Source organism: Euleptes europaea, chromosome 1 (genome assembly GCF_029931775.1).
Source record: "Euleptes europaea isolate rEulEur1 chromosome 1, rEulEur1.hap1, whole genome shotgun sequence".
Classification (NCBI taxonomy): Eukaryota; Metazoa; Chordata; class Lepidosauria; order Squamata; family Sphaerodactylidae; genus Euleptes; species Euleptes europaea.
This window is the reverse complement of record NC_079312.1, coordinates 20,652,834-20,678,487: the sequence shown is the minus strand read 5'-3', so window position 1 is coordinate 20,678,487 and position 25,654 is coordinate 20,652,834. Positions and strand designations below refer to the sequence as shown.

The following is a 25,654-nucleotide window of genomic DNA, read 5'->3' as shown; positions in this document are numbered from 1 at the left end:
GTCGTTTCCAAATGGATGAATAATTTCTATAGAGCTCACACACACGCACACAAGAAAGTATTTTCATTGACATTTTACTTAATGTTTTCCTTGACACTCATTCTCTTTATGCTTAGACCCTGCCTCGTTCTTGGTGCACCGAGAGCTGTCGCCCTGGATACGAAAAGGCGATTAAGGAAGGAGAACCTCTCTGCTGCTATGATTGTGTTCCATGTGCAGAAGGGACAATCTCCACTTCAGAAGGTAGGTCATGCACGAGAGCCCCACTTTGAGGGAGGGGGTGGGACAAAAATGATGCTTTTCTTCCCAGCCTCAGCTTCTCCTCTTTGGCTCACCTGACCAGTCATTCCACTGCAGTCAGGACCACATACAAAGTGCCTTATGCCAAGTGAGGCTTTGGGGCTCTACCAAAGGTCTGAGATGGTTTTGGCTGGGGATGCTAAGGATTAAACTCAGGACCTTCAGCAATGAAGGAGTGCAATCTGGCTATGAAATTGCCCCCAACTCCATCTCTATCATGAGCTGTTACTTCCTGATTTCTCCCTCCTCCCTATCTTGTCCTGCTTTCCCAGCCTGTAAGTATTCACTTCCAGATATATATTATCAATTAATGGTTGTAAAGCAGATGGGGTGATACTGAATTTAATATTTCTTTTCAGATGCAAGTCATTGTGATAAATGTCCCGAAGATCAGCATCCAAACCAGATCCGAGACCAATGTGTTCCCAAGCATATAACCTTCCTGTCCTATGAAGAACCTTTGGGGATCATCCTAAATGTCATTACTCTTTTCTTCACACTAATTACAAGTTTTGTTTTGGGAATCTTCATTAACTACTTAAAGACTCCCATTGTCAAAGCCAACAATCGGGACCTCTCCTACCTTCTCCTCATTTCCCTCCTGCTTTCATTTCACTCTTCTTTTCTCTTCATTGGTCAGCCCGGGAAGGTGACTTGCCTTCTCCGACAAACTGCCTTCAGCATCATCTTCTCCGTCGCCGTCTCTTCTGTGTTGGCTAAGACTGTCACTGTGGTGGTGGCCTTCATGGCCTCAAAGCCAAGTAGCAGGATGAGGAAATGGGCGGGGAAGAGCTTGACAAATGCCATTGTCTTTTCCTGTTCTGGTATTCAAGTGGGCATCTGCACTCTCTGGCTGGCCATCTCTCCCCCCTTCCCAGAGGCTGACATGCACTCCCAGCATGGACAGATCATCCTGCAATGCAATGAAGGGTGTGTCGCCATGTTTTATGCTGCTCTCGGCTACATGGGCTTTCTGGCTGCTGTCTCCTTCACGGTGGCTTTCCTGGCCAGAAAGCTGCCTGGGGCCTTCAATGAAGCCAAGCTGATCACCTTCAGCATGTTGGTGTTCTGCAGTGTCTGGGTGTCCTTTGTGCCCACCTACCTGAGCACAAAGGGGAAATACATGGTTGCTGTGCAGGTCTTCTCCATCTTGGCCTCAAGTTTGGGGCTATTGGGATTCATCTTTCTTCCCAAATGCTACATTCTTATACTGAGGCCTCATCTGAATACAAAGGAACACCTAATGATGAAACATAATGGCCTCTTTAAGGGGAGTGGATGAGCATGTGAATGCAGAAGTGAATTTACGTCTACAAATATGAGACCCTGATATTTTGAGGGGAGGTGTGGGAGCATCGGCATGTAATGTTGATTGTCACAGGTTCAATCCCCAACATCTCCAGTTTAAGGGATCAGGTCCTAGATGATGTGAAAGACCTGTTCCTCAGACCATGGAGACGTGTTGCCAGTCTGAGTACGCAATACTGACCCCAATGGATCAATGGTCTGACTTCCCGAGCATTTGTGTTCATGTGTGTTCTTCTAGTGGCAGAAAGTGCCATCAAGTCACAGCTGAAACTGCAATTTGCAAAAGACAAAATAATCTCTTAGCTGTTCTGGAGGGGGCTGACTGACAGCCTCAAACAGATTTCAACCTTAAGCACCTACAAAATGATTCAGGTATGAATTTGAGCAGATGTGTCAACTGAGACTAATTCCAGTCCAGTGAGATCAAAAGGGAGCTACTGATGGGGAAATTTTATACCCAACTTGAAAGGAGTCCTTGCCAAAAGAAATATGCAGAGTCGAGTTTTTATTCTATAAAAATTATTTATTGGTTAACCGCGTCCATACCTTAGATCTCCTATGTGATCCTAAGCAACGGCCCCAAATAAAGGATGCCACCCTGATTATAGGGTTGATATACTCATGAAACCATAGTTTACATTCCAAGGACAAGGGAGAGGGAAACTAAGGGAGTCTTTATTAACACAAGAGGGAGACTCAAGGATAGATGGTCCCATCCATGGTTATTAGATAAACAAAGAGAAGAGGATGTGTAGACACTCTGGCATCTTAGAGTCAACAGCTGGTTCCTCTTAAGCTTATTTAAGCAGACACTGTCATCCAGGCTGACGGGGGAACAACTTGTCATTACTACCCTGTGGTCTTCTGGGTCTCTGATCAGTTCTGAGATTCTCATGGCCTTGATCTTGGAATGGACTGATTTGGCATTTGGACTTTGCTTTTGATACTGACCCTCAGACTCCTCTCGGACCACACTACCTGCTTCTGGCCCTCAGGTCTGCCGGCATTCAGGACTTCTATGGACACTGTAGTCTTATTAAGCACAGATGGGTCTTCTGTTTGCATTGACCAAAGAATTCCACCTGCCAACCTTGGCTCCATGCAAGGGGCAGATCTGGCAATACTAATTGGACAAGGAGGGTAATGCTCGTGTCCAATGTGCTTTTGTGTTTTCTTTTTCCTCTTGCTTTTCCTGTAGCCCATTGGAGGAGATGTGGGTTGGTGTTGCTGGCTACCAGATGCATTGCACAGCCTCACTCAGGTCTTGCAAACTGAGGTCCATGGCTTCTTTTATGGAGTCAATCTATTTCATGTTGAGCCTTATTCTCTCCTGCTGCCTTCAACTTTTCCTATCATGATTGTCATTTCTAGTGACTGTTGTCTTCTCCTAATGTAAACCAAATACAATAGCCTCAGTTTAGTCATTTTAGCTTCTAGGGAGAGTTCAGGCTTGGTTTGATCTACAACCTACTGATTTGGCTTTTTGGCAGTCCACGGTATTTATAAAACTCTCCTCCAAGGCCACATGTCAAAGGAATCTACTTTCCTTCCTCTCAGCTTTCTTCATTGCCTAACTTTCACACCCCATACACAGTAATAGGGAATACTATGGCATGAATTAACTTGATCTTGATCACCCATCCTTACACTTAAGAATCTTTTTTAGCTCCTTCATGGCTGCCCTTCCCACTCTCAATGTCGTTCTGATTTCTTGGCTGCCGTCTCCCTTTTCGTTGATGATGGAACCAAGGAACAGAAAGTCTTGAACAATTTCAGTTTCCTCATTGTCCCCCTTCAGTAATCCCCTGGTAGTCTTTACTTTTCTCTTCTTGATGTTCAGCTGTAGTCCTGTTTGGGCACTTTCTGCTTTAGCCTTCAGCAGTATTCATTTCAAGGCTTCACTGTTTTCTGCCAGTACTGTGGTGCCATCTGCATATCTCAACATGAGAACATAAGAGGCACCTGTTTGGCCACTGTGTGAACAGACTGCTGGACTTGATGGGCCTTGGCCTGATTCAGCAGGGCCTTTCTTATGTTCTTAAGAAAGGCCATGCTGGATCAGACCAAGGCCCATCATGTCCAGCAGTCTGATCACACAGTGGCCAACCAGATGCCTCTAGGAAACCCACAAACAAGACAACTGCAGCACCATCCTGCCTGTGTTCCACAGCACCTAATATAATAGGCGTGCTTCTCTGATCCTGGAAAGAATAGGTATGTGTCATGACTAGTATCCATTTTGACTAGAAGCCATGAATACCCCTCTCCTCCATGAACCTGTCCACTCCCCTCTTAAAGCCTTCCAAGTTAGCAGCCATCACCACTTCCTGGGCCAGAGAGTTCCACAATTTAACTGTGTGTTGTGTGAAGAAATATTTTCTTTGCCTGTTTTGAATCTCTCACCCTCCAGCTTCAGCAGATGACCCTGTGTTCTAGTGTTAGGAGAGAGTGAGAAAAGCTTCTCTCTGTCCACTCTCTCCATACCGTGTTTGATGTATGCCAACTAACCACATAGCTAGTGGAGTGGACTGTGCTTGGATGATCACACTCACCACAATCAGTTTCAGTCACCCATGTTTTTGTGTGATATGTAAGGATACAGTAACATAGGCAGGAGGCACACCAGGGGAAATTTGCACTCATATAGCCTTGGTTTGTGGTAGGGTCAAATCTGGCTTACCCACATCTTTATCTCCAAGTGGAACTTCTGCATTACTTTATATGTGTGGTGAAGAGTGGTGGGGACACAAATCTACTGAAAATGTCCGGTAGTCCCACTCTGCACATGTTTGGCAGAGAATGGAATAAAGCCATTGCAGCTCCCAAAACTGTAGCCTTTTGAGGAAACTAAAATGGGTTCTGCAGTCCACTCCAGGATGCACAATTAAGACTAGTTGACCTCATTGTGCTCATGTGGTTTGGCGCATGCAATCTGTAGATTTAGGAGGCCACATGATCTAAGCCTCTTGCACAGCTAGTGGTTAGTGTTCTCACAAATGGCTGGTTACAACAGATGTGTACTGAAAAATAAAAATACAGATGGGCAGGATATCTGGAGTTTGAGGAAGGGGTGAAAACTGCAAGTGCAAAGACATTTGTACTGTGGGCAAACTTTGTGACCTCTGTTAACAGGTCTCCCAGCAGTCTCAATTGCAAGAACTGGACATATGAAGGGCCCAGAAGAGGTGAAGGGAGGGTTTTGAGTAGGGGTGTTAATTTTTCTTTAATTGAAATGTGAAGGTAACATAATTCACACTAGAAGCATGGAAGACAGATGGATGCGCTTTTCTTGCTCACAGTTCTCTCATGCTCATTGCCATGTAAGGAAACAGGGCTGGGAAAGATCTCCATTTGGGACTCCAGAGTCCCAATGCCAGAGTGAGCAGGAATGGTGAGGCTAGATGGACTATCAGGCAGCTCCATATGGTCATAATGTTTGGCAATAACTAGTGCAGTTTTAAACATTCATACACATTAAAATGGAACAGCTTTGTAATTAAATCCCTTAAAGGTCCAGTGTCAAATTGTGAAAGAGTATAGGACCAAAGTACTGATTCTCATAGGTACATCTATTCCAGCCTGGCACCTGCGCATGGAGCCACACACAGTGTCAAGGATGCTGCAGAGGTGGCACTTGCCATTATAATGATGAAAATCATGGTGATTTACTGTTCCCCTTACCGACACTCAGGAGCTTTTTATTAACATCACCTTTGAAGATAATTGCATGAACATCAGAATCAAGAGCACATGGTAATTTGTCGAATGGAGTTTGAAACAGCTGGTGCATAAATATCTCCTGAGGACCTGGGCTGAGATTTAGGGCAGCTGTTGGGGGGTGGGGAGCTGTGATGTTGTTAGATTCAATATCCTCTTGGATCAGAATCCAGCAATGGGCTTCATCTGTATAAGTACAGTCTCTGCATTGCTGATGTGGCAAGAGGTTTTGTAGTTAGCTGAAAATGGGAAGGCTTTAGCAGGCACACCTAGGATGCCCCTGCTGCTGCTCCTGCTGCTGCTCTCTGGGCTGCTGCCCCATCTCTCCTGCAGGGTTTTGAAGGCAAAGTGCCCCTTCACTTTGATCAGTGATCGAAGTGCACCCGTGAACTATTACAGGCCAGGAGACTTGGCCATCGGTGGAATCACTTCTACAGCAAAACCTGTGCTTGAGTCATACGTTTTCTCCAAGCCTCCCTCTACCAGTCTTCTTGTGTAAGTAATGGTGTGTTGATGGTGCCACCGTTCATGCTGTTAAAGTAACAGACCACTTCCTAAGAAGTGATATATTATCTTATTCAGCCAGTTATCCAATAAGCAGGACTCAATGCTTCCTACCAAAGTAGGCTTTCTACTGAAATGTGCCAATAAATTTATAAACAGTGGTTTCATTATTTACCATTTATTTCACATAAAATATATGCATGTGAATATTTACACACTCTTAAAAACATGTCATAAAGTACAAACATTATGATTCTTATACATGTTCATATATGCAAGCAATCTTAAACAACCTTAAGCAGTTTCTATGTTTCTGTATATTTCTCTATATAAGAGTTCAAACCTTGAACCTGTAATGTACTATAATCCAGGAATATAACAGTTACAGAAATCCTGTAAAATATGATTAGTACAATGGAAAAAGACCTTTTATAGTTAAAAGCATCTTAAATCAAAGTACCTAAAATATAAAACATAAGTTGTAATAAACCAAGTACAACCTTATATTATTTCTAAATCTCTCCAGCTCATATGCTTAGCTTAGGGAGATTTGTAAAGGTCCCAACTCATGTTTAGGATATTCAAACCTTTTCTGTAAGGACATCTTTCCAATATTTCTATGTTCTTGCATTATCTTTGGTATATGCAAAGGTGAGAGAATCTCTGGTTACTAATTCATATAAGAGCTGAAGTCCAAAGGCTCTTTAAGTATTTCATGCTAGTTTAGGTTCATGAAAATATAGAACTCCATTGTTCTGAAGTCTATGTATCAGAGAAAGTTATGTCTATGTAAAGCTGAAGTTAGAGCTATGCAAGACTATAGTCAATTGGTAATTTGTAGCTATGTGTAGCTTTAATATCCAAGAGTTTTTACTTACAACTCTGTTCTGAGGTCCCTCTGGTTAGAGAGAACCTTGTATATGAACCTGTGTAAGTTCTGTGTAAAAGCTCAATGGACCTTAATCTATGTTTAGACTATACTGTGTATGTACTATCATTGTCACTGAGTGCAGAAGTGTCCCCTGCCCGTTGGGGAAACCTCTGGCTCATACCCTGAGATATATATCTGATTGATTAGAGAAACCTCTGAGAGCTTCTCAAATAACATGTTTCTAGTCTCTTCAACTCTTTGAAGGACTTGTGTCTTGGAAAGCCAAGTCAGACTATATAGATCTTTGTGAGAACTCACTAATCCTTGCTGTAATTAATGAGATGTCAGTATTCCAAATATGGAAAGGTCCATTACTCTTAGACCCACATTAAGGTTAGTAGGAATTCTAAGAGTCTCCATCCTATTCATAGGAAGGAATAGTCTGCAAGCATCCATTTCAGACATCCAGCCTTAGCAAGTCACCTTGAAATGAATCTTCCTTCAAAAAGGAGTCCTTTCCAATCTCACAAGAAGTTTTGTGAAATGTTAGAGTTACATATCACGCAAGATATGGAATGAGCAATGGCCAGACAACAGATGCTGCCCTCCAATAACTCACTAAGTTTTTACATCTTCACGCAAGATATGGAGAAAGCTAATGGCCAGACAGCAGATGCTGTCCTCCACTAACTCTTCTCCCTAATGGCTGCTTGACTCCAGCTTATATCCTTTCAAGATCAAGGTTATCTTGATCTAAGGTGTCAGTAATTCCGGTAAAGCACGACGGCCTTGGAGTGCCGATCTTCTGTACCTGTGAAATGAAGGGTATGATGCTTCTGTACCCTCTGAAATGGAGGGTCATAATAGTGCCATCCTTGTCCTTGACAATGCTTTAGCACTTCCCCTTGTCAAGTACACCATAAGGCAAGCAGCTGCAAAATATGGAAAGAAACCCACCAAGGCTACTCCCTTTCTATTACATCATTACATTACACAGTCAGCACTTTACTGAGGAGCCATTTGCTTCTTATCTAGTGACCTTCTAAATAATGACATTGCTCCAAGACAGAGGACTAAGTCGCACTACTAACCTTACCCATAAGAGGAAGAAACCGTTTCTGTTAACTAGTGCTGATGTGTCTTCACATCCACACAGCAGGCAACTATATTACCTTATACAGCTCATAACCTTGTGCAGAGAGCAGAGAGCTGCACTCCGTGCTTATCTTAAAGAAGTACTGGAAAACCCCTCTTCCAAAGAACAAGCATTGCTCAATCATTACAGTGATATAAACAGTGATATATTACATTATTCTTCTTTGTTTATACATCTGAAATTTATATAGGATTCCATTTACGTCATAGCCCGTCACAATGGATTTCATGGTACTCAATCTGATGCTGCTTTCACGCTCTTTTTACCATGGACGGTCCCTGGTGTCTGGGATCCAGTCTTGAAAAATCATGTCCCTCATTTGTCTGATTGGCCACTGTGAGATACACAATACTGGAACTGATGAGTGTTTGGTCAGATCCAGTAGTGTTCTCCTTATGCTTCTGATGAACAGTGAGCCGCCCCACATGCCGAACCTGTCCCTAAACCTGCTGCAATTGGTGAGCTCCTTCTCAACTGCTAAATATGTCAGCCTGTTGAGGACAAAAAGCTTTTGTCTGTGGGTAAGACCCTTCTTTAGGATCATCTAGATATGAAATACCAGTGCTGTGTTTCTTCTTTTCCCCCTAGAACTGCCTAGTCAATCACAAGAACAACCATGCCTGTTATAAAAAGAAAACATCATTTTATGCTTTATCTTTGAAGGAGAGAAACTGGCCCAGTCAATTTCCTAACATCTTTACTTCAGAAGAGACCCAGGTTAAAATCCAAGGGAGATCTCGGCCAGCCTCTTGGTTATCATTTCAACCTTGACTGGCTTGTTGTGAGGATTAAATGGAGAACCATAAGAACAGAAGGAGAAGAGTGCTGTTGGATCAGACCAATAGCTTCTCTAGTTCAGCCTTTTGTCTCCCACAGTACCTGACCGTAAGCTCTGGAAGACCTAATAGCAAAGCCTCCCCTTATGGTTGGCCCCCAGCAAACAGCAGCCAGAGGAAGGTTGCCACACCTGCCCCTCTGGGGTCCCTGGAAGAAACGTATAATAGATCTATGGATACAAGCCAGTGGAGGACGGACTGGTGCAATAAATACATAAATCAATATGCAAGGGATATAGTGTAGCTTAGGCAGAGGAGAGCCTTCAGCACGCTCAGGCAATAATCGCTGAAAATATTTCCAACTGTTCTCTGACGGAAAGGAAGCCTTTCCTATTCTGCAAGTATCCATGGGTGTTTGAAATAATATTTTCATATGAATACATGAAGCTGCCTCATACTGAATAAGGCCACTAGTCCATCCAGAGTCTCAGGCAGAGGTCTTTCATACCAACTACTACCGCACCCTTTAAACTAGAGAGGACTGAACCTGGGACCTGATCTCCTAACACTAACCCAGGGAGGTCCCAGAGATGTTTCATCTGTCTCCAGACCCCTTATTCGATACCTCCTCAACTTTCTCTTGCATGGCTGAAGATGGAAGTGAGAACCACAGCAGATTTTTGCAGGGCCAGGGCTATAACCAACTTTCTTCACTTGGTGGGACTGCCTCATTCCCAGTGGGGTCTAAAATGGATGGAAAATCAGGGTTTCCTCATTATCAAAAGAAACGTATTGCCTCCAGTTGCTAGGCACCTTTTTGTGTGTGTGGGTTTTACTGTATGTGACCTTCTAGCTGAATAATGTTTTGCAAAACGTTTGTCTGTATACAATGAACAACTTCCTAAAACAAATCAGCTCTTCTTCAAAGGGTCTCTAGTCGCCTTGAAGTACCTGGCCATACTCACTGTCTTAGTAGATGAAGAGAGTTTTTTTCTCATGATAATTTGACCATAACAAACACTGAAAGAGCTAGAGGGATATGGGGCAGGCAGAGCTGCACAAATCAGATTAATGGAGTTCAAAACCAGGTGAAATGTAACCATACATATTATGTTGCAGTATACGTGGGCTGGTATATTCAGACCTCCTGCCCTTCATGTTTGCTACTGAGAAAATCAGTAAACAACCCAGGCTCCTACCCAACATCTCTCTGGGGTACAATGTCTATGAGAACTATTTCAGTGCAAGAATGACTTATGATGGAGTGGTAGATCTGCTCTCAGGTGGACAGATGAATGTTCCAAACTACAGATGTGGAAGACAAAGTAATATCTTGGCTGTTCTTGCTGGGGCCGAATCTGTAACCTCCCACCAGATTTCAACCATCTTAAGCATCTACAAAATACCTCAGGTATGAATTGAAAGGAATGTGTGGGCTGAGTCTAATCCCACTCCGGAGAGGACTATAGGGAGGTATTGAGTACCATAAAGAGACTCTAGAGACAGAAAATGATTTTGAATGGAGTTGAACATAATCTGAGGGAGGCTTTTCTTCCTCTCAGGACCCACGGGCTTTCCAAGCAAAAGCAAGAAAACCACTATTTTCAAAGAACATCGTTAAGAGTGGAGGAAGTAGGGTTGCCAGCTCCAGGTTGGGAAATACCTGGAGATTTGGGGGGTAGAGTCTGAGGAGGGCAGGGTTTGGGAAGGAGGGGTCCGATGCCATAGAGTCCAATTGTCAAGCAGCCATTTTCTCCAGAGGAACTGCTTTTCTATTGCCTGGAGATCAGTTGTAATAGCGGGAGATCTCCAGCCACCACCTGGAAGCTGGCAACCTCAGAAGGAAGACATTTACAAATTTTAGAACCAGACATCATCATTCTACCATACAACAGTGTGATCAGTGAATATCACTTGTGATAGAGTCAAGAACCTACTAAACCTGCCTTTTATATCACTGACCCAGTGGGGAGGTGGAGTCATTTTGCTCCCCTCCAGTGGTGTACCCAAGTCCATCCCCTTAACATTTGAGATATAATGTAGCCTGATTCCCCACTTTGCAGGAACTGTAATGTGCCTCTGAGACAGTGTCTACATCCACATTTACATTACAACAGTGAGCATTTTGTTAATGATTGATGATTATAGATATATGGAACGAGAAACGCCTGATGGTCAAGCTGGCGTCAGAAAAGGAAGAGGCACTACAGATCATATAGCAAATTAATGTTAGTTACTGGAGCACACGAGAGAATTTCAGAAGGAAATCAGCTTGGGTTTCATAGATTACAGCAAGGAAGCGACTTGGCGGCACTGAACACAGACACACATAGATTAACAAATATGTTTTTGTCCTCACTACAAGACCAACACTAGTCTCTTCCTTTCTCTGGTAGATCAGCTATGGTTTTGTTAATCATGTGCTCAAAGATGAAGTTCAGCTGCCTTTTTTCTACCGGATGGGCCCAAAGCAAGATTTATATTTCATGGGGATTGTCAAGATGCTGCTGCATTTCAGATGGACGTGGATCGGTCTCCTTGCTCCAGACAATGACAAAGGAGAAAGATTCCTGAGGACCTTGACCCCTGTTCTCATCAGGAGTGGGATTTGCATTGCCTTCAAAGAAAGCATCTTAGAATTGAATTACAAACCCAAGAAGTTAAGTTTATTGATGTATTCCTTTTTCATGCAGAGAAACTGTAATGTAGTCGTTTACTATGGGGACTCCCACTCCATGATTATTCTGGAATTTATGATCACATATGCTGAAAAAACAAAATCATTCAATGTGGGGAGAGTATGGATTACAGCGATCTTGCATGATCTCAGCTTGAGGTTCTTTCTCGCTCATTTTGTTAAACATCACATCCATGGTTCTTTTTCCTTTTTGATCCAGAAAAACACAAAAACCAAAAATGACAATTTGAAGTCCTTTCTCTCTACCCTCAGTAAAATTGGAAAGGGAGCATTTCGTTGTTTTTATTCAAATCATGTACTGTCTGTGAAAGGTGGGAAAAGATGCAGAGAGAAAGAGAAACTGGAGACCCCATCCCAAGTTGAGCTAGAAAGTATCCTGTCTCAAGACAGCTACAGCATTTACAACTCAATCCAGGTGGTGGCCCATGCCTTGAATGCTGCCTACTTATCCCGATCCAATCGGATGTCGAGTAGAGGCTGGCTGGGACTCCAGAAGTTGAAGCCATGGCAGGTATTCCTTCTCTTGGGCTCTCTGAGAATTTCTGTCAATTGGCCAATTGTACATTCATACTCTGAGAAGATTTTACATATAGAGACAAAATGAAATCTAGCCCATTTCCAAGTTTAAGATGTTCCTGATCCAGCTCAGCCTGAAGAGTCCCCTAAGACCCATCCTCCATTGGGTGAGGTGTATTTGAGCTATAAGTGTGCAGGGAACATGTAGCAGAAGCAGCTCCAGACCTAACCATCTTAGGATTCAATATGAAATATGACCCAGAAACACATACATGGACACATCTGCACATCGATCCACACTGTTCATAAGGATCAGGGAGTTTTTTAGCATGGTGATACCCTCAGAAGAAGGCATGAAGGCCATACCCAAGTGCATTAGGCATAAGGATAGCAAGATCATCTATACAGTTTATAATGGAGGCTGTTGAATGATACGAGCTCTGTGTTGCTGCCAGAGTCACATGACTTCCATCCCAACCACATTTACTTACGCCTGGACAAATAGTGCTATGAAGATCCAACAGGTTTTTCTTATAGACACAGCATTCTTAAGAAAATTCAAAACAGTCCTCCTAACCCATGTACTGTAGAATTATAGTGATTCTTATAAATTACTACTTGCTGCCTTTTGATGATGTCCAACATCTTCTGCTAGAAGAACTGTGCCTCACTTGGCCCAATGCTAATAGTGGCCCCAGCTTGAAAACTCCTTTTTGTGATGCAAAACCATTTTATGTTTCTACAGATTCACACTGCCAGTGTGAAAAAGACATGGATTCGGAAGGCCCTGTGCACTGGCCCTGGATCATAGAAGACTGAGGCTCCAAAAGAGGAAGGCTGAAATATCCAACATGGCTTCCTGTATTTCTAAATGTTGGCATTTTCTTTGTAATTCTAGCTTCATCCTTTCCTCAGAAACTTCCAGTTTTTCAATGCTTCAATGGAAGGAGTTTATTTTGATGAGGATGGAGACATGGCCGTCAACTTTGATATCGTGAACTGGGTGGTGGCATGCAATCAGTCAATTGTTAGAGTTAACGTTGGGAGAGTAGAGAGACAATCGTCTGCAGAGATCAAGTTCACCATCGATCAGGATGCCATTGTGTGGCCCACATGGTTTAATGAGGTGGGGAAGAAAATTGTTCACATTTCATTGACATTAATAGCTGTAATCCATTGTTGCTCTCACCTGGATGGCCCAGGCTAGCCTGATCTCATCAGATCTCAGAAGCTGAGCTGGGTTGGACCTGGTTAGTATTCAGATGGAATACCAGGGTTGTTATGCAGAGGAAGGCAATGGCAAACCACCTCCATTAGCCTCTTGCCTTGAAAATCCTACTGGGTTACCATGAGTCAGCTGTAACTTTACAACACATTACACACACAAACACACACACGCAAATGTCAGTTACTACACACGATACAAAATTGAAATACCTTCTGTCGATGTTTACTATCTAATAATCCAAGGAATAAGAATGGCAGGGGAAAATGTGATGGAATACACATTTGGGGGTGGTCAAAGGCAGATCTTATTCGTGGTGATTGCCAGAAGAGTGCAGCTAGCCTTCACTTGCTCTTCCATGCTAGACTTGGGCCATTGCCAGGATGCTGCCCTGAGTAGTCCCGTGGCCTTAGCTCAAAAGGGGAGGGATCGATAGCTTCTGGCTCTTTTTCCTTCTGTTGATCACTCTTCTTAATTTTTTGGAGCAGGCTGACAGTGTGCCATTTCTTCCTTAACAAGGGGTCAGGTTCTCCCAATGATGTTCTCACACCATCCCTCCTTCCCTCGCATGGGCTCCTCATGCGAACATTTGAATCCACTGCTTCAAATGTCTCTGGCATCTTGCCCTTCAGGCCTCTCTGATCAGACCTCCACCCCTAGCCCTGCTACTGCACAGCAGCCAGAGCACATGCGGCAAAGCTGTGTCTCTGCCATGATACAGTGAACCAGCAAGAGTGCCTCGGTTTCACATACTACACTGGAGGTCCAGTTGAGTCATTTCCAAATGGATGAATAATTTCTATAGAGCTCACACACATGGAGACAAGAAAGTATTTTCATTGACATTTTCCTTGAAGTTTTCCTTGACACTCATTCTCTTGATGCTTAGATCCTGCCTCGTTCTAGGTGCACCGAGAGCTGTCCACCTGGATACGCCAAGGCGATTAAGGAAGGAGAACCTCTCTGCTGCTATGATTGTGTAACATGTGCGGAAGGGACCATCTCCACTTCAGAAGGTAGGTCATATATGAGAGCCCCAGTTGGAGGGAAGGATAGGGAGAAAAATGATGCTTTCTTCCCAGCCTCAGTTTCTCCTCTGTGGCTCACCTAACCAGTCATTCCACTGCAGTCAGGACCACATACAAAGTGCCTTATGCCAAGTGAGGCTTTGGGAATCGTTGGCCAGAACGATCCACATTTTGCTTGGCATTCATTGGCCAGAGCTTGAGGGCTATATCAGAGGTCTGACATGGTTTTGGCTGGGGATGCTAAGGATTAAGCTCAGGACCTTCAGCAATGAAGGAGTGCAATCTGGCTATGAAATTGCCCCCAACTCCATCTCTATCATGAGCTGTTACTTCCTGGTTTCTCTCTCCTCCCTATCTTGTCCTGCTTTCCCAGCCTGTAAGTATTCACTTCCAGATATATATTATCAATTAATGGTTGTAAAGCAGATGTGGTGCTACTGAAATTAATACGTTCTTTTCAGATGCAAGTCATTGTGATAACTGTCCAGAAGATCAGCATCCAAACCAGATCCGAGACCAATGTGTTCCCAAGCATATAACCTTCCTGTCCTATGAAGAACCTTTGGGGATCATCCTAAATGTTGTTACTCTTTTCTTCACACTAATTACAAGTTTTGTTTTGGGAATCTTCATTAACTACTTAAAGACTCCCATTGTCAAAGCCAACAATCGGGACCTCACCTACGTTCTCCTCATTTCCCTCCAGCTTTCATTTCTCTCCTCTTTTCTCTTCATTGGTCAGCCCCAGAAGGTGACCTGCCTTCTCCGACAAACTGCCTTCAGCATCATCTTCTCCGTCGCTGTCTCTTCGGTGTTGGCCAAGACTGTCACTGTGGTGGTGGCCTTCATGGCCTCAAAGCCAAGTAGCAGGATGAGGAAATGGGCGGGGAAGAGCTTTGCAAACTCCATTGTCTTTTCCTGTTCCGGTATTCAAGTGGGCATCTGCATTCTCTGGCTGGCCATCTCTCCCCCCTTCCCAGAGGCTGACATGCACTCCCAGCATGGACAGATCATCCTGCAATGTAACGAAGGTTCTGTCGCCATGTTTTATGCTGCCCTTGGCTACATGGGCTTCCTGGCCGCAGTCTCCTTCACGGTGGCTTTCCTAGCCAGGAAGCTGCCTGGGGCCTTCAATGAAGCCAAGCTGATCGCCTTCAGCATGTTGGTGTTCTGCAGTGTTTGGGTGTCCTTTGTGCCCACCTACCTGAGCACAAAGGGGAAATACATGGTTGCTGTGCAGGTCTTCTCCATCTTGGCTTCCAGTTTGGGGCTATTGGGATTCATCTTTCTTCCCAAATGCTACATTATTATACTGAGGCCTCATCTGAATGCAAAGGAACACCTAATGATGAAACATAATGGCCTCTTTAAGGGAACTGGATGAGCATGTGAATGCAGAAGTGAATATACAGCTACAAATATATATATTTTTTAAATTTTATTTATATAATTGAAGGGGTACAGGATAAAAAAGGGAGGGATTAAACATTATGAGTATAAAAACAAAACAATAATAAAAAATAAGCTCAATTGTATGTTAAGAGACATTCTCTATACTAAAAAAAACTATTACATAATGTCATTCTGTTATTACTTATATTCGTATTCTATTGTATGACGGTCTAAAATTACATTACTATTGTGTATAACAAGTTAAATATTACATAACCATCGTGTTACATTCAATTAACTGGAATTCATATAGGTATAGAATGACATCCACTTATCATGGAATTGCTCTGTAGATTCAGTAGATTTTAAATTAATCTCGAAAGTCATCTTAGCCATGCTAGCATATTCCAATAGTTTTTCTTTCCAGTCTTCTATTTCGGGTATGTGGGTTTGTTTCCAAGTTCTTGCAAGAACCGTTCTAGCCGCGGTAGTGGCATATTTTAAAACGTCCTGAAATTTCGCAGGTAAGTTAGATGGCACTATACTGAGTACATAGAATTTGGGATCAAATGTTAACTTAATATTTAACATTAACTGAATTTCTTGATGAATTCTTTTCCAGAGCTACAAATATATTTTGAAAGGAAGTGTGGCTCACTGGTAGAGCATCTGGGTGCAAGCTGAATGTCCCAGGTTCAATCCCCAACATCTCCAGTTTAAGGGATTAAGTCCTAGGTGATGGGAAAGACCTGTTCCTCAGACCATGGAGACGTGTTGTCAGTCTGAGTAAGCAATACTGACCCTAGTGGATCAATGGTCGGACTTCCTGTGCATGTGTATTCTTCTGGTGGTAGAAAGTGCCATTAATTCACAGCTAAAACTGCAGCTGCAGAAAACAAACTAATGTCTTGGCTTTTCTTGAGAGGGCTGACTCTGACAAGCTCAAACAGATTTCAACCTTAAGCATCTACAAAATGACTCGCTGCCGATTACACTGTCAAACAACTTTTATTGTAAAAAGAAAATCCTAATATCCAGCCAATACCTTTCTGCCCTCAATTTAAACCCGTTATTGCGAGTCCTATTCTCTGCTGCCAACAGGAACAATTCCCTGCTATATGAAGGGTCCAGAACCATTATTGCGAGTCCTATTCTCTGCTGCCAACAGGAACAGTTCCCTGCTATATGAAGGGTCCAGAAGGGGTGAAGGGAGAATTTTGAGTAGGAATATTTATTTTTCTTTAATTTAAAGATTTAGGTAACATAATTCACACTAGAGGCATGGAAGGCGGATGCATTGGTTTTTCTTCCTCACAGTTCTCTTATGCTCATGGCCATCTAAGGAAGCAGGGCTGGGAAAGACCTCTGTTTGGGACACCAGAGTCCCAATACCAGTTGAAGCAGGAAAAGGGAGGCTAGATGAACTATCAGGCAGCTCCAATATGGTCAGAATGTTTCAGAATAACTAACACATATTTTGGAAACATTGGTATACATCAAAATGGAACCGCTTGATGTTAAATTCTGTAAGGCTCAGTCGGATCTCACTGTCCCCTTGTTGAACTGTGAAAGAGTAGAGGACCAAAGTGCTGAGTTTCACAGGTACATCTTTTCCAGCCAGGCACCTGAGCATGGAGCCACACACAGTGTCAAGGATGCTGCAGAGGTGGCCCTTCACCTTATAATTATGAAAATCATGTTGAATTTCTGTTCTTACCAGCACTCAGGAGTCCTTTCCTAATGTCAGAATCGACAATAATGCATGGTAATTTGTCAAACTGAGTTTGAAACAGCTGGGGCATAAGTATCTCCTAAGGACCGTGGCTGAGAATTAAGGCAGGTTGGCGAGAGAGCTGTGCTGTCGTGTGAGTCAGGGTCATCCCTTGCATCAGAATCCAGCATTGGGCTCCATCAGTATAAGCACAATCTCCGCACTGCAGGAGCTTTTGAGCCCCTTCTAGTTTGATGGATTTGGGAAGCGGCTTTAGCAGACACACCCAGGATGCCCCTGCTGCTGCTGTTGCTGCTCTCTGGGCTGCTGCCCCATCTCTCCTGCGGGGTGCTGAAGGCAAAGTTCCCCTTCAATGTGATAACTGATCGGGAAAAAAAACCCTGAACTATTACAGGCCGGGTGACCTGGCCATTGGTGGCATCACTGCTACAGCAACTGCTATTCTTAAGCCATACGTTTTCTCCAAGTCTCCCTCTACTAGATTTGATGCGTAAGTAATGATGTGTTGATGTTATGGTACTTGATCTGATTCTGCTTACCATGGTATAACCCCCCCCCCCTTTCAACCACTTCAATATCTCACTCAGCCCAGCTGTATATGCTGAGGGAAAAAGCATTGGCCTGAGTATATTTGTGAGGAGATTATTTTCCTTCTTCTCCAGTCCCACACCAGTATTTACCTCAGTGAGAAATAGGAGACAAGAGGCTTTTTAACTTAAACAGACAAAACAGGGAAGTTTATTGAAGAGAACTCACAGAGATTAGTTTTCAAGAAAAGGCAGAAATTTGGAGGGAAAACTCAAAGTCAGGTTTATATACACAAGATTACTTCAGAGAAATAGCTTAGATGTTTTTTTCACTCAAGTTCCTTCAGTTCTCAGTTTCAAGCTTACTCAGATTCTGTTTCAAGCTTAGTTCTATCCCTCAGGACTATTATTCAGACGCAGACTCTCAGACTCTGTCCCCAGCCTAGCTCTCTAACTACCCCACCTTAGTGGCTGTAATCCTCCACACCTTCCTGCTACCGGAATAGCTCTACCTCAAAGACTCATTCCCCTTGTGACTTGAGAATGGGCCCTGTCTATCCCAATTCTCACTCCTGTCACTACCACAGGTTGTGTGCGTCAATAGCTTTGGCTTTCACAGAACCCCTCAGGTTCACAGAGTACAGTCTGGCTTCTTCTTTGTCCCTTCACCCAGCTCTGAATCTATCACAGCCTTCTCTGGCTGGGTCCCAAGCTTCGACTCCTTTCACAGCCTCCTATCCAGGCTGGGTCCCAAGCTTCGAATGCTTTTCCGTCGCTCAGAGTGTCAGCTCTCTGGCTCCACCCACTCTCTGTCTGTCAGCTCTTGCTGCAGATTAACCCCCTTATCCGTCACATGTCCCACCTTCTAAGATCATTGCTTCAGGGGAGGTTTACAAACCTCTCCTAGGCAATGAATAGACATGAACACCCTGGGTTATCCTAGAACACATTTTTACTAAACATTTCTTATTTTACTTAACCATAAACAACATATGCTTACATTACAAACATTTCACTTATGTATCCTTAACATTACCTGTAATTCACACCTTTACAACACTTTCAATTAGATTTATTCTTACCATCACCCGTTCTTTTGTTGACACTTTCTCATAACCCTTTTTCATTACTTGTAGTTTGCACTAAAATTGAACCGTTTTGCCTGGCTTGCATACCAAAATCTCAGGTGAGGCCCAAGGACTTTCAAAAAGTACATCCTAGCCCAAGGCCCATTACTACTTTTAACCCCTTTTCCCTATTGATAGTGGTGGTTGGGCCAGTAACACAGTAAAGGAGTCTGAGTCCAACCCCGTGTCAATTCTGGCTTATGTACCAAAATCTCAAGAGAGGCCCGAGGACATTCAGAAAGTACATTTCAGACCAAGGCTCTTTATTTCTTTTAACCCCTTACCCCTATTGATAATGGGTATTTGGGCCAGTGTCTCGGTGAAGAGGTAGTGCTAACCCCCCAAGTCAACTCTGCACAATGCTACTTGGGTTTTTCCGGGGAGGTTTGTAAAGATGGACTGATGCTCTATCAACACTGCCTGGACCTGCCATACCTGGTCCTTGGTCAGGGATGGGGATATGACTACTTTACCTGCTGCACTCTCCTGAGCAAGCTTCCCCCACCCTGCCAAAGCGATGGAACCCTTCTCACCACCTGCTGGACTAGATGACCCTGGTGGTCCCTTCCAACTCTATGATTGTCCACTTCCAGGTATCACCCAGAGGTCTCATGAAAACATAACTGATCTCCAAACTACAGAGATCAGTACCCCTTGACAAAATGGCAGCTGTTACATGTTTAGTAAGTACTCTTCCTTAAAAGAATTCCTATCCACTCTTTAGCTTTTTCAGGGGGAAAAATTGAGAGATCTGAATCGCAAAAGTGTACGCTATATGTCAGCCTCATCATACACCTGACTAGGATAAAAACAAATACTAGCAGCCACTGTGGATATCCACCGATTTCACTGGAGCATAGGATACCAGGGTTGTAAAATAGGGTGTAGTATTTTTTTTAAGTTTGAAGAAAACCCTATGGGGGCTGGGTTTTATTGTTTGTTGTAATTATGAATTGTTACATGCCTTGAGCCATGGAGAAAGGCAAGATATAATTGGTTCTTGTAGGTTATCCGGGTTGTGTAACCGTGGTCTTGGAATTTTCTTTTCTGACGTTTCGCCAGCAGCTGTGGCAGGCATCTTCAGAGTAGTAACACTGAAGGACAGTGTCTCTCAGTGTCAAGTGTGTAGGAAGAGTCAGAGAGGGGTTGGGTTTGAGCTGAGTACTGTCCTGCAGACGTAATGTGCTAATCACTGTCCTGTAAGTATCAAGATAATGTACTAATGAGAGTGTGGTATGTTAATATGGAAGCATTGTATCCTGGAATGATCTGGTAATGTGTGAAATCCAAAGCTAATCTGCGTGGCTATTGTTGACTGTAGCCTTTGTTAGTCTGGAGGTTTTTCAGGGCAGGAAGCCAAGCCTTATTCATTCTTAAACTCTCTTCTTTTCTGTTAAAGTTGTGCTGATGTTTATGAATTTCAATGGCTTCTCTGTGCAATCTGCCAAAATAGTTGGTAGAATTGTCCAGTCTTTCAGTGTCTTGGAATAAGACCCTGTGTCCTGTTTGTGTCAGTCCATGTTCAGCCACTGCTGATTTCTCAGGTTGGCCAAGTCTGCAGTATCTTTCATGTTCTTTTATCCTTGTTTGTATGCTGCGTTTTGTGGTCCCGATGTAAACTTCTCCACAGCTGCAAGGTATAAGATATACTCCTGCAGAGGTGAGGGGGTCTCTTTTGTCTTTTGCTGATCGTAGCATTTGTTGTATTTTCTTGGTGGGTTTAAACACTGTTTGTAGGTTATGTTTTTTCAAAGGTTTCTCCATCCTATCAGTGACTCCTTTAATAAATGGCAAGAATACCTTTCCTATGGGAGACTGTTTTTCCTGAGTTTTCTGATTTTTGTTTGGTTTAATGGCCCTTCTGATTTCATTCTTGGAATAGCCGTTTGCTAGCAGTGCGTGATTTAAATGATTAGTTTCTTCCTTGAGAAACTGGTTCACAGATCCGTCTTGCACGGTCCATTAATGTTTTGATTATTCCTCTTTTTTGTCGGGGGTGGTGGTTGGAGTTTTTGTGTAAATAGCGATCTGTGTGAGTTGGTTTCCGGTAGACCTTGTGACCTAACTGAAAGTTTGTTTTACGGATGACAAGGGTATCAAGAAATGGGAGTTTACCCTCAATTTCCTTTTCCATGGTAAACTGAATGTTTGGATGGATATTATTAAGATGGTTTACATCGGGACCACAAAACGCAGCATACAAACAAGGATAAAAAAACATGAAAGATACTGCAGACTTGGCCAACCTGAGAAATCAGCAGTGGCTGAACTTGGACTGACACAAACAGGACACAGGGTCTTATTCCAAAACACTGAAAGACTGGACAATTCTACCAACTATTTTGGCAGATTGCACAGAGAAGCCATTGAAATTCATAAACATCAGCACAACTTTAACAGAAAAGAAGAGAGTTTAAGAATGAATAAGGCTTGGCTTCCTGCCCTGAAAAACCTCCAGACTAACAAAGGCTACAGTCAACAATAGCCATGCAGATTAGCTTTGGATTTCACACATTACCAGATCATTCCAGGATACAATGCTTTCATATTAACATACCACACTCTCATTAGTACATTATCTTGATACTTACAGGACAATGATTAGCACATTACGTCTGCAGGACAGTACTCAGCTCAAACCCAACCCCTCTCTGACTCTTCCTACACACTTGACACTGAGAGACACTGTCCTTCAGTGTTACTACTCTGAAGATGCCTGCCACAGCTGCTGGCGAAACGTCAGGAAAGAAAATTCCAAGACCACGGTTACACAACCCGGATAACCTACAAGAACCAATGAACTCTGACCGTGAAAGCCTTCGACAATATTTCAAGATATAATTGTTTCAAGAAATCTGGTCGGGAAGGGAGTGGGATATAAATTGAATTATTATTGATAATGATAACGATATTTCAGAAATAGAAATCTTTATTGCATTTATTGTAGAATATCTCCCAAACACATGCACACAAATGTAGAAAGGAGCCATCAAAGCTTCTCTTTTTAAAAGACACCTTTGCCGCACCTGAAGATCACCTTACCCCCGTTTAGCGATATTTCATGTTCCATCTTGGAACAGCATCTCGACTGGATCTCTCCCCGCACCTTCTGCCATCAGAACTTCCCTAGGAGGCTCCTCATTGGCTGAGGGACTCTGCTATGGAACAGCGGCCACTCTAAACAGACAAGGTTTGCCTAGAACATCACCAGCAACTAAGCTGGCCTTTTCCATTTCAGCCAGTAGAAAAGATCAGCGATCCCTCTAAAGGGAGAGGCTCCCTTTAGAACAATGGACTGGACTGCTATATCTGCACTGCGATCCGCTCCCCCACACACCCCGGCTCTTCAGCGCCATTCAGAGACACTCTGATCCCCTCATGCTCCCAGTTCAGCGATCCTGGAGGAAGGAAGGGTTTTGAAGACCCCAAACTGACCTGCCTACAGGACAGATCCCTTCCTGTGTGCCAAAGGTGAACTGTCCCTTTTCAAGAATACAACCACCACCGCACCCCATTCTTTAGCACTTCCCAAAGGGATCCTGCCAAGATCTCTCTCAAAAGAATCTCTCCCATCCCAGCACACAAAGACTTTTTTGGGGTTCAAATCTCCCTTGATTCCTGGTCAGACTGATCTGTCTTCCAATCCCAACATTTGCAGTCCTCAGACAGGATTTTTTGTGGGGGAAACCATCGCTAGATTCAAGGGTATATTTTCTGTAAGGAGAAAGAAGAGAGGAAAATGATGGTAAGAACCACCAGGAGGATAACGCACCTGCGAGAAATTAATAGAATTGTCATTATTAGTGCCAGATGTTTGTTTATGATATGTTGGTATGGATGATATGTTGGTATGTTCACGTGATCTGTACAAACACCCTGTAAAGTAGATCATTTTTTTCCACATGGCAGATGTGAGGGTGAAGGTGGCTTTTCGAAGGGCCACTTCATGACTGAGGCAAGATTTGAACTGGGGACCTGGTTGTTCACTGCTCACTCTCTTAACCGTTACATTACATACAAGCTGCTGCTAATAGCAATGCAAGCACTGCATGTAGGACTGGGATGTTCTATTACTGTACAGACTTTGCACACATTGGCAATGAAAGCATCATAGAAATAATAGAAATCTCAGCCAAAAGTGGTAGGGTTGCCAAGCACAGAGAAAGATACAAGCCACATAGCCGTCACTGGGGTGCATGTATATGGGGGATGGGGTCAGCTTACTGGCTTGGATCCATGCACTCTAGATAGCTTTCTCTACTGGTTTTCAAAAGACCACATATGAAGCTGCCTTATACTTAGTCGGCAAACAGAAGAAAGAATCAAGTTGTTGAATAAATCCCTTATTATTACACCTGTGGCTTCATCAGGGGATCTATTATAGAAGAGTTGGTTTTTATACCCCACTTTTAAGGAGTTTCAGAGCAGCTTACAATCACCTTCCCCTCCCAACAACGACACCTTGTGAGGTAGGTGAGGCTGAGAGAGTTCAGAGAGAACTGTGACTGGCCCAAGGTCACCCAGCTGGCTTCATGTGTAGGAATGGGGAAGTGAACCCAGTTCACCAGATTAGAGTCCGCCATTCATTTGGAGGAGTGGGGAATCGAAGCAGGTTCTCTAGATAAGAGTCTGCCGCTCTTAACCTCTACCCCACACTGTAATCAAGGCAAATACACTCATAGAATAAAACCACGTTATAAAACATACATAAGCAAATACAATTGATTTGGAATAGTTCTTTAAACATTAGGTTAAAAATCTTAGGAACCTGCAACCTACGTTACAATAGGTAAGCAGAATAGTTGTTCAGTTACATGTTATTTTATTAATATTTACTAATTAATGAATTCTGCTGCTAGTTTCCTAGGGCTAAATTACCATAGAATCCTCTAAAATAATTTTTCTAAAAGACATTTTCAAGTGGCAGCTTTGCATTGTGTGCTTGACCACCTGTATGATCACCACATTTGCCTCATCCTACCTGGCATAGCCCTTTAAGTAGTTTGCACGAACAGAGAATGGAAGTGGGTGGTGCCATGTTGAAAACCACCAGAAGTGAGTGGATGGAGCTTCTCCCTCCCTATCTTTGCCCCCATTTGTTTCCAGAGTCCTGGAACAGAACTATGAAATTCCCATGAAATATAAGTGCCCTGCTTGGACCAGCTCCCACCCCACATAGAGGCCCCTTGCAGAGAAAGACAGGGTAAAAACACTTTTAAAAAGGTAAAGGTCCCCTGTGCAAGCACTGGGTCATTCCTGACCCATGGGGTGACGTCACATCCTCACGTTTCCTAGGCAGACTTTGTTTACGGGGTGGTTTGTGGGGATCGAACTCAGGTCGTGAGCAGAGCTTGGACTGCAGTACTGCAGCTTACCACTCTGTGCCATGGGGCTCCTGTAAAAGCACTTTACAGCAGTATATAAGTAAGTAGGTTCTGTATCCTAGAAATATACCTTTCTGTTGCTGAAATAATGATATCAAAGAATCTGGGGAAGAAAAGAGAGCAGAGATTAAACCACCGCACAAATGTGTTCAGAATACCTATTTTACCCACTATTCCAAGGGAACAATCATGCAGTGAAAAGATATCAAGCACAGGGAAGGAGGTATCAAGCACATTCTTGCAAAATATGAGTTTTGACATCTGTCAATGTGTTATTTTTCAACATTCTCAATAAACCAGCTGTTGGGCTAAAAATATACAAGGTTTCTCGCCAGGTCTGGAGATGCTTAAATTCAGAGATTCTCTCAGACCTGCCTCTGGGTCCTGCGTGAGCACAGTGAGTAACAGGTGAGAGAAACTCATTCCCATGCTCAACAGTAAATGCTATATAAACAATCTTGGATTTCAGCCAGACTGAAAGCTCCCTCACAAAGCCACACTTCAGAAGCAAAAGGTTCAAAGATGAGGTTCAAAGATGTTAGAAGCTCTACAAAGTTTCATTTCGGTTCTGTTTCACGACAGGACCTGCCAACTCCAGCTTAGAGGGCTTATTCGGTAGGGGAGCAGGAGAAACGCAGGATATTTGTTGTGCATCTGAGCAAAAAAGGCTTGTCAAAAAAAGCCACCATTTTGCATTTCTGATACCCTCAGACGCCCCTTTTGTTCACAAATAAAGTTAGTGATATGCATCACCTTTGAGCCTGTAAGAACAAACGTTCCTTGGTGACTCTCATTTGGGGAGTGGGTGTGGCTCAGGGGTGAAGCGTGCCTGCTCCGCAGGTAAATCATTCCAGGTTCAACCCCAGAATCTACCTAAAATAGCTCTCCAGTAGCAGATGCTGAGAGAAATTAGGTGCTCCTGCCCACTATCTCCTGTGTCTGAGGCATTATAAGAACTTCTCCTTTGAAAGGCCTGAGAAAGGGCTGGTTGAGTAGCAGGATGATAGAGACTCCTCCGTCTCCATTTTGAACTGTCCTCTGTGCATTTGTGTGTTTGCGTGCAAACCGTTTTCAGTCCTACTCCGTGGGAGAAAAAGCACAGCAAAAAGATTTTAATAAATGAATTCTGGGCCTAAGCCATTGCTGGTCTCACTAGACCACTGGTTCCCAACCAGGGGTCCGTGGACCCCCAGGGGTCCGCGAGAACTAAATTAAGGTCCGCGAAACAAAGTTATAAACCCATAATAAATTAATATTTTCAATTAAAAGTTCTCTATTATAAAAATATATATTCAAAGATTATTCTAAGTTTAATGTTTAACTAACAGTTATGATTAAACTTTATTTTCAAATTCTCAGAATTTTTATTTTGAACCTTGGGGTCCCTGCACCG

The 25,654-nt window shown here is 43.2% G+C and overlaps 1 protein-coding gene across 1 annotated transcript; it reads left to right on the top strand.

The window, feature by feature from the left end:
* The first annotated feature begins 12,819 nt into the window (after window positions 1-12,819).
* LOC130473208 (vomeronasal type-2 receptor 26-like) lies at window positions 12,820-22,026 on the top strand. The gene is made up of 4 exons (XM_056844738.1): window positions 12,820-12,972; window positions 13,961-14,087; window positions 14,588-15,249; window positions 21,958-22,026. The coding sequence occupies exons 1-4, from the start codon at window positions 12,820-12,822 to the stop codon at window positions 22,024-22,026; spliced, it is 1,011 nt and encodes a 336-aa protein (XP_056700716.1).
* The last annotated feature ends 3,628 nt before the right edge of the window (window positions 22,027-25,654 follow it).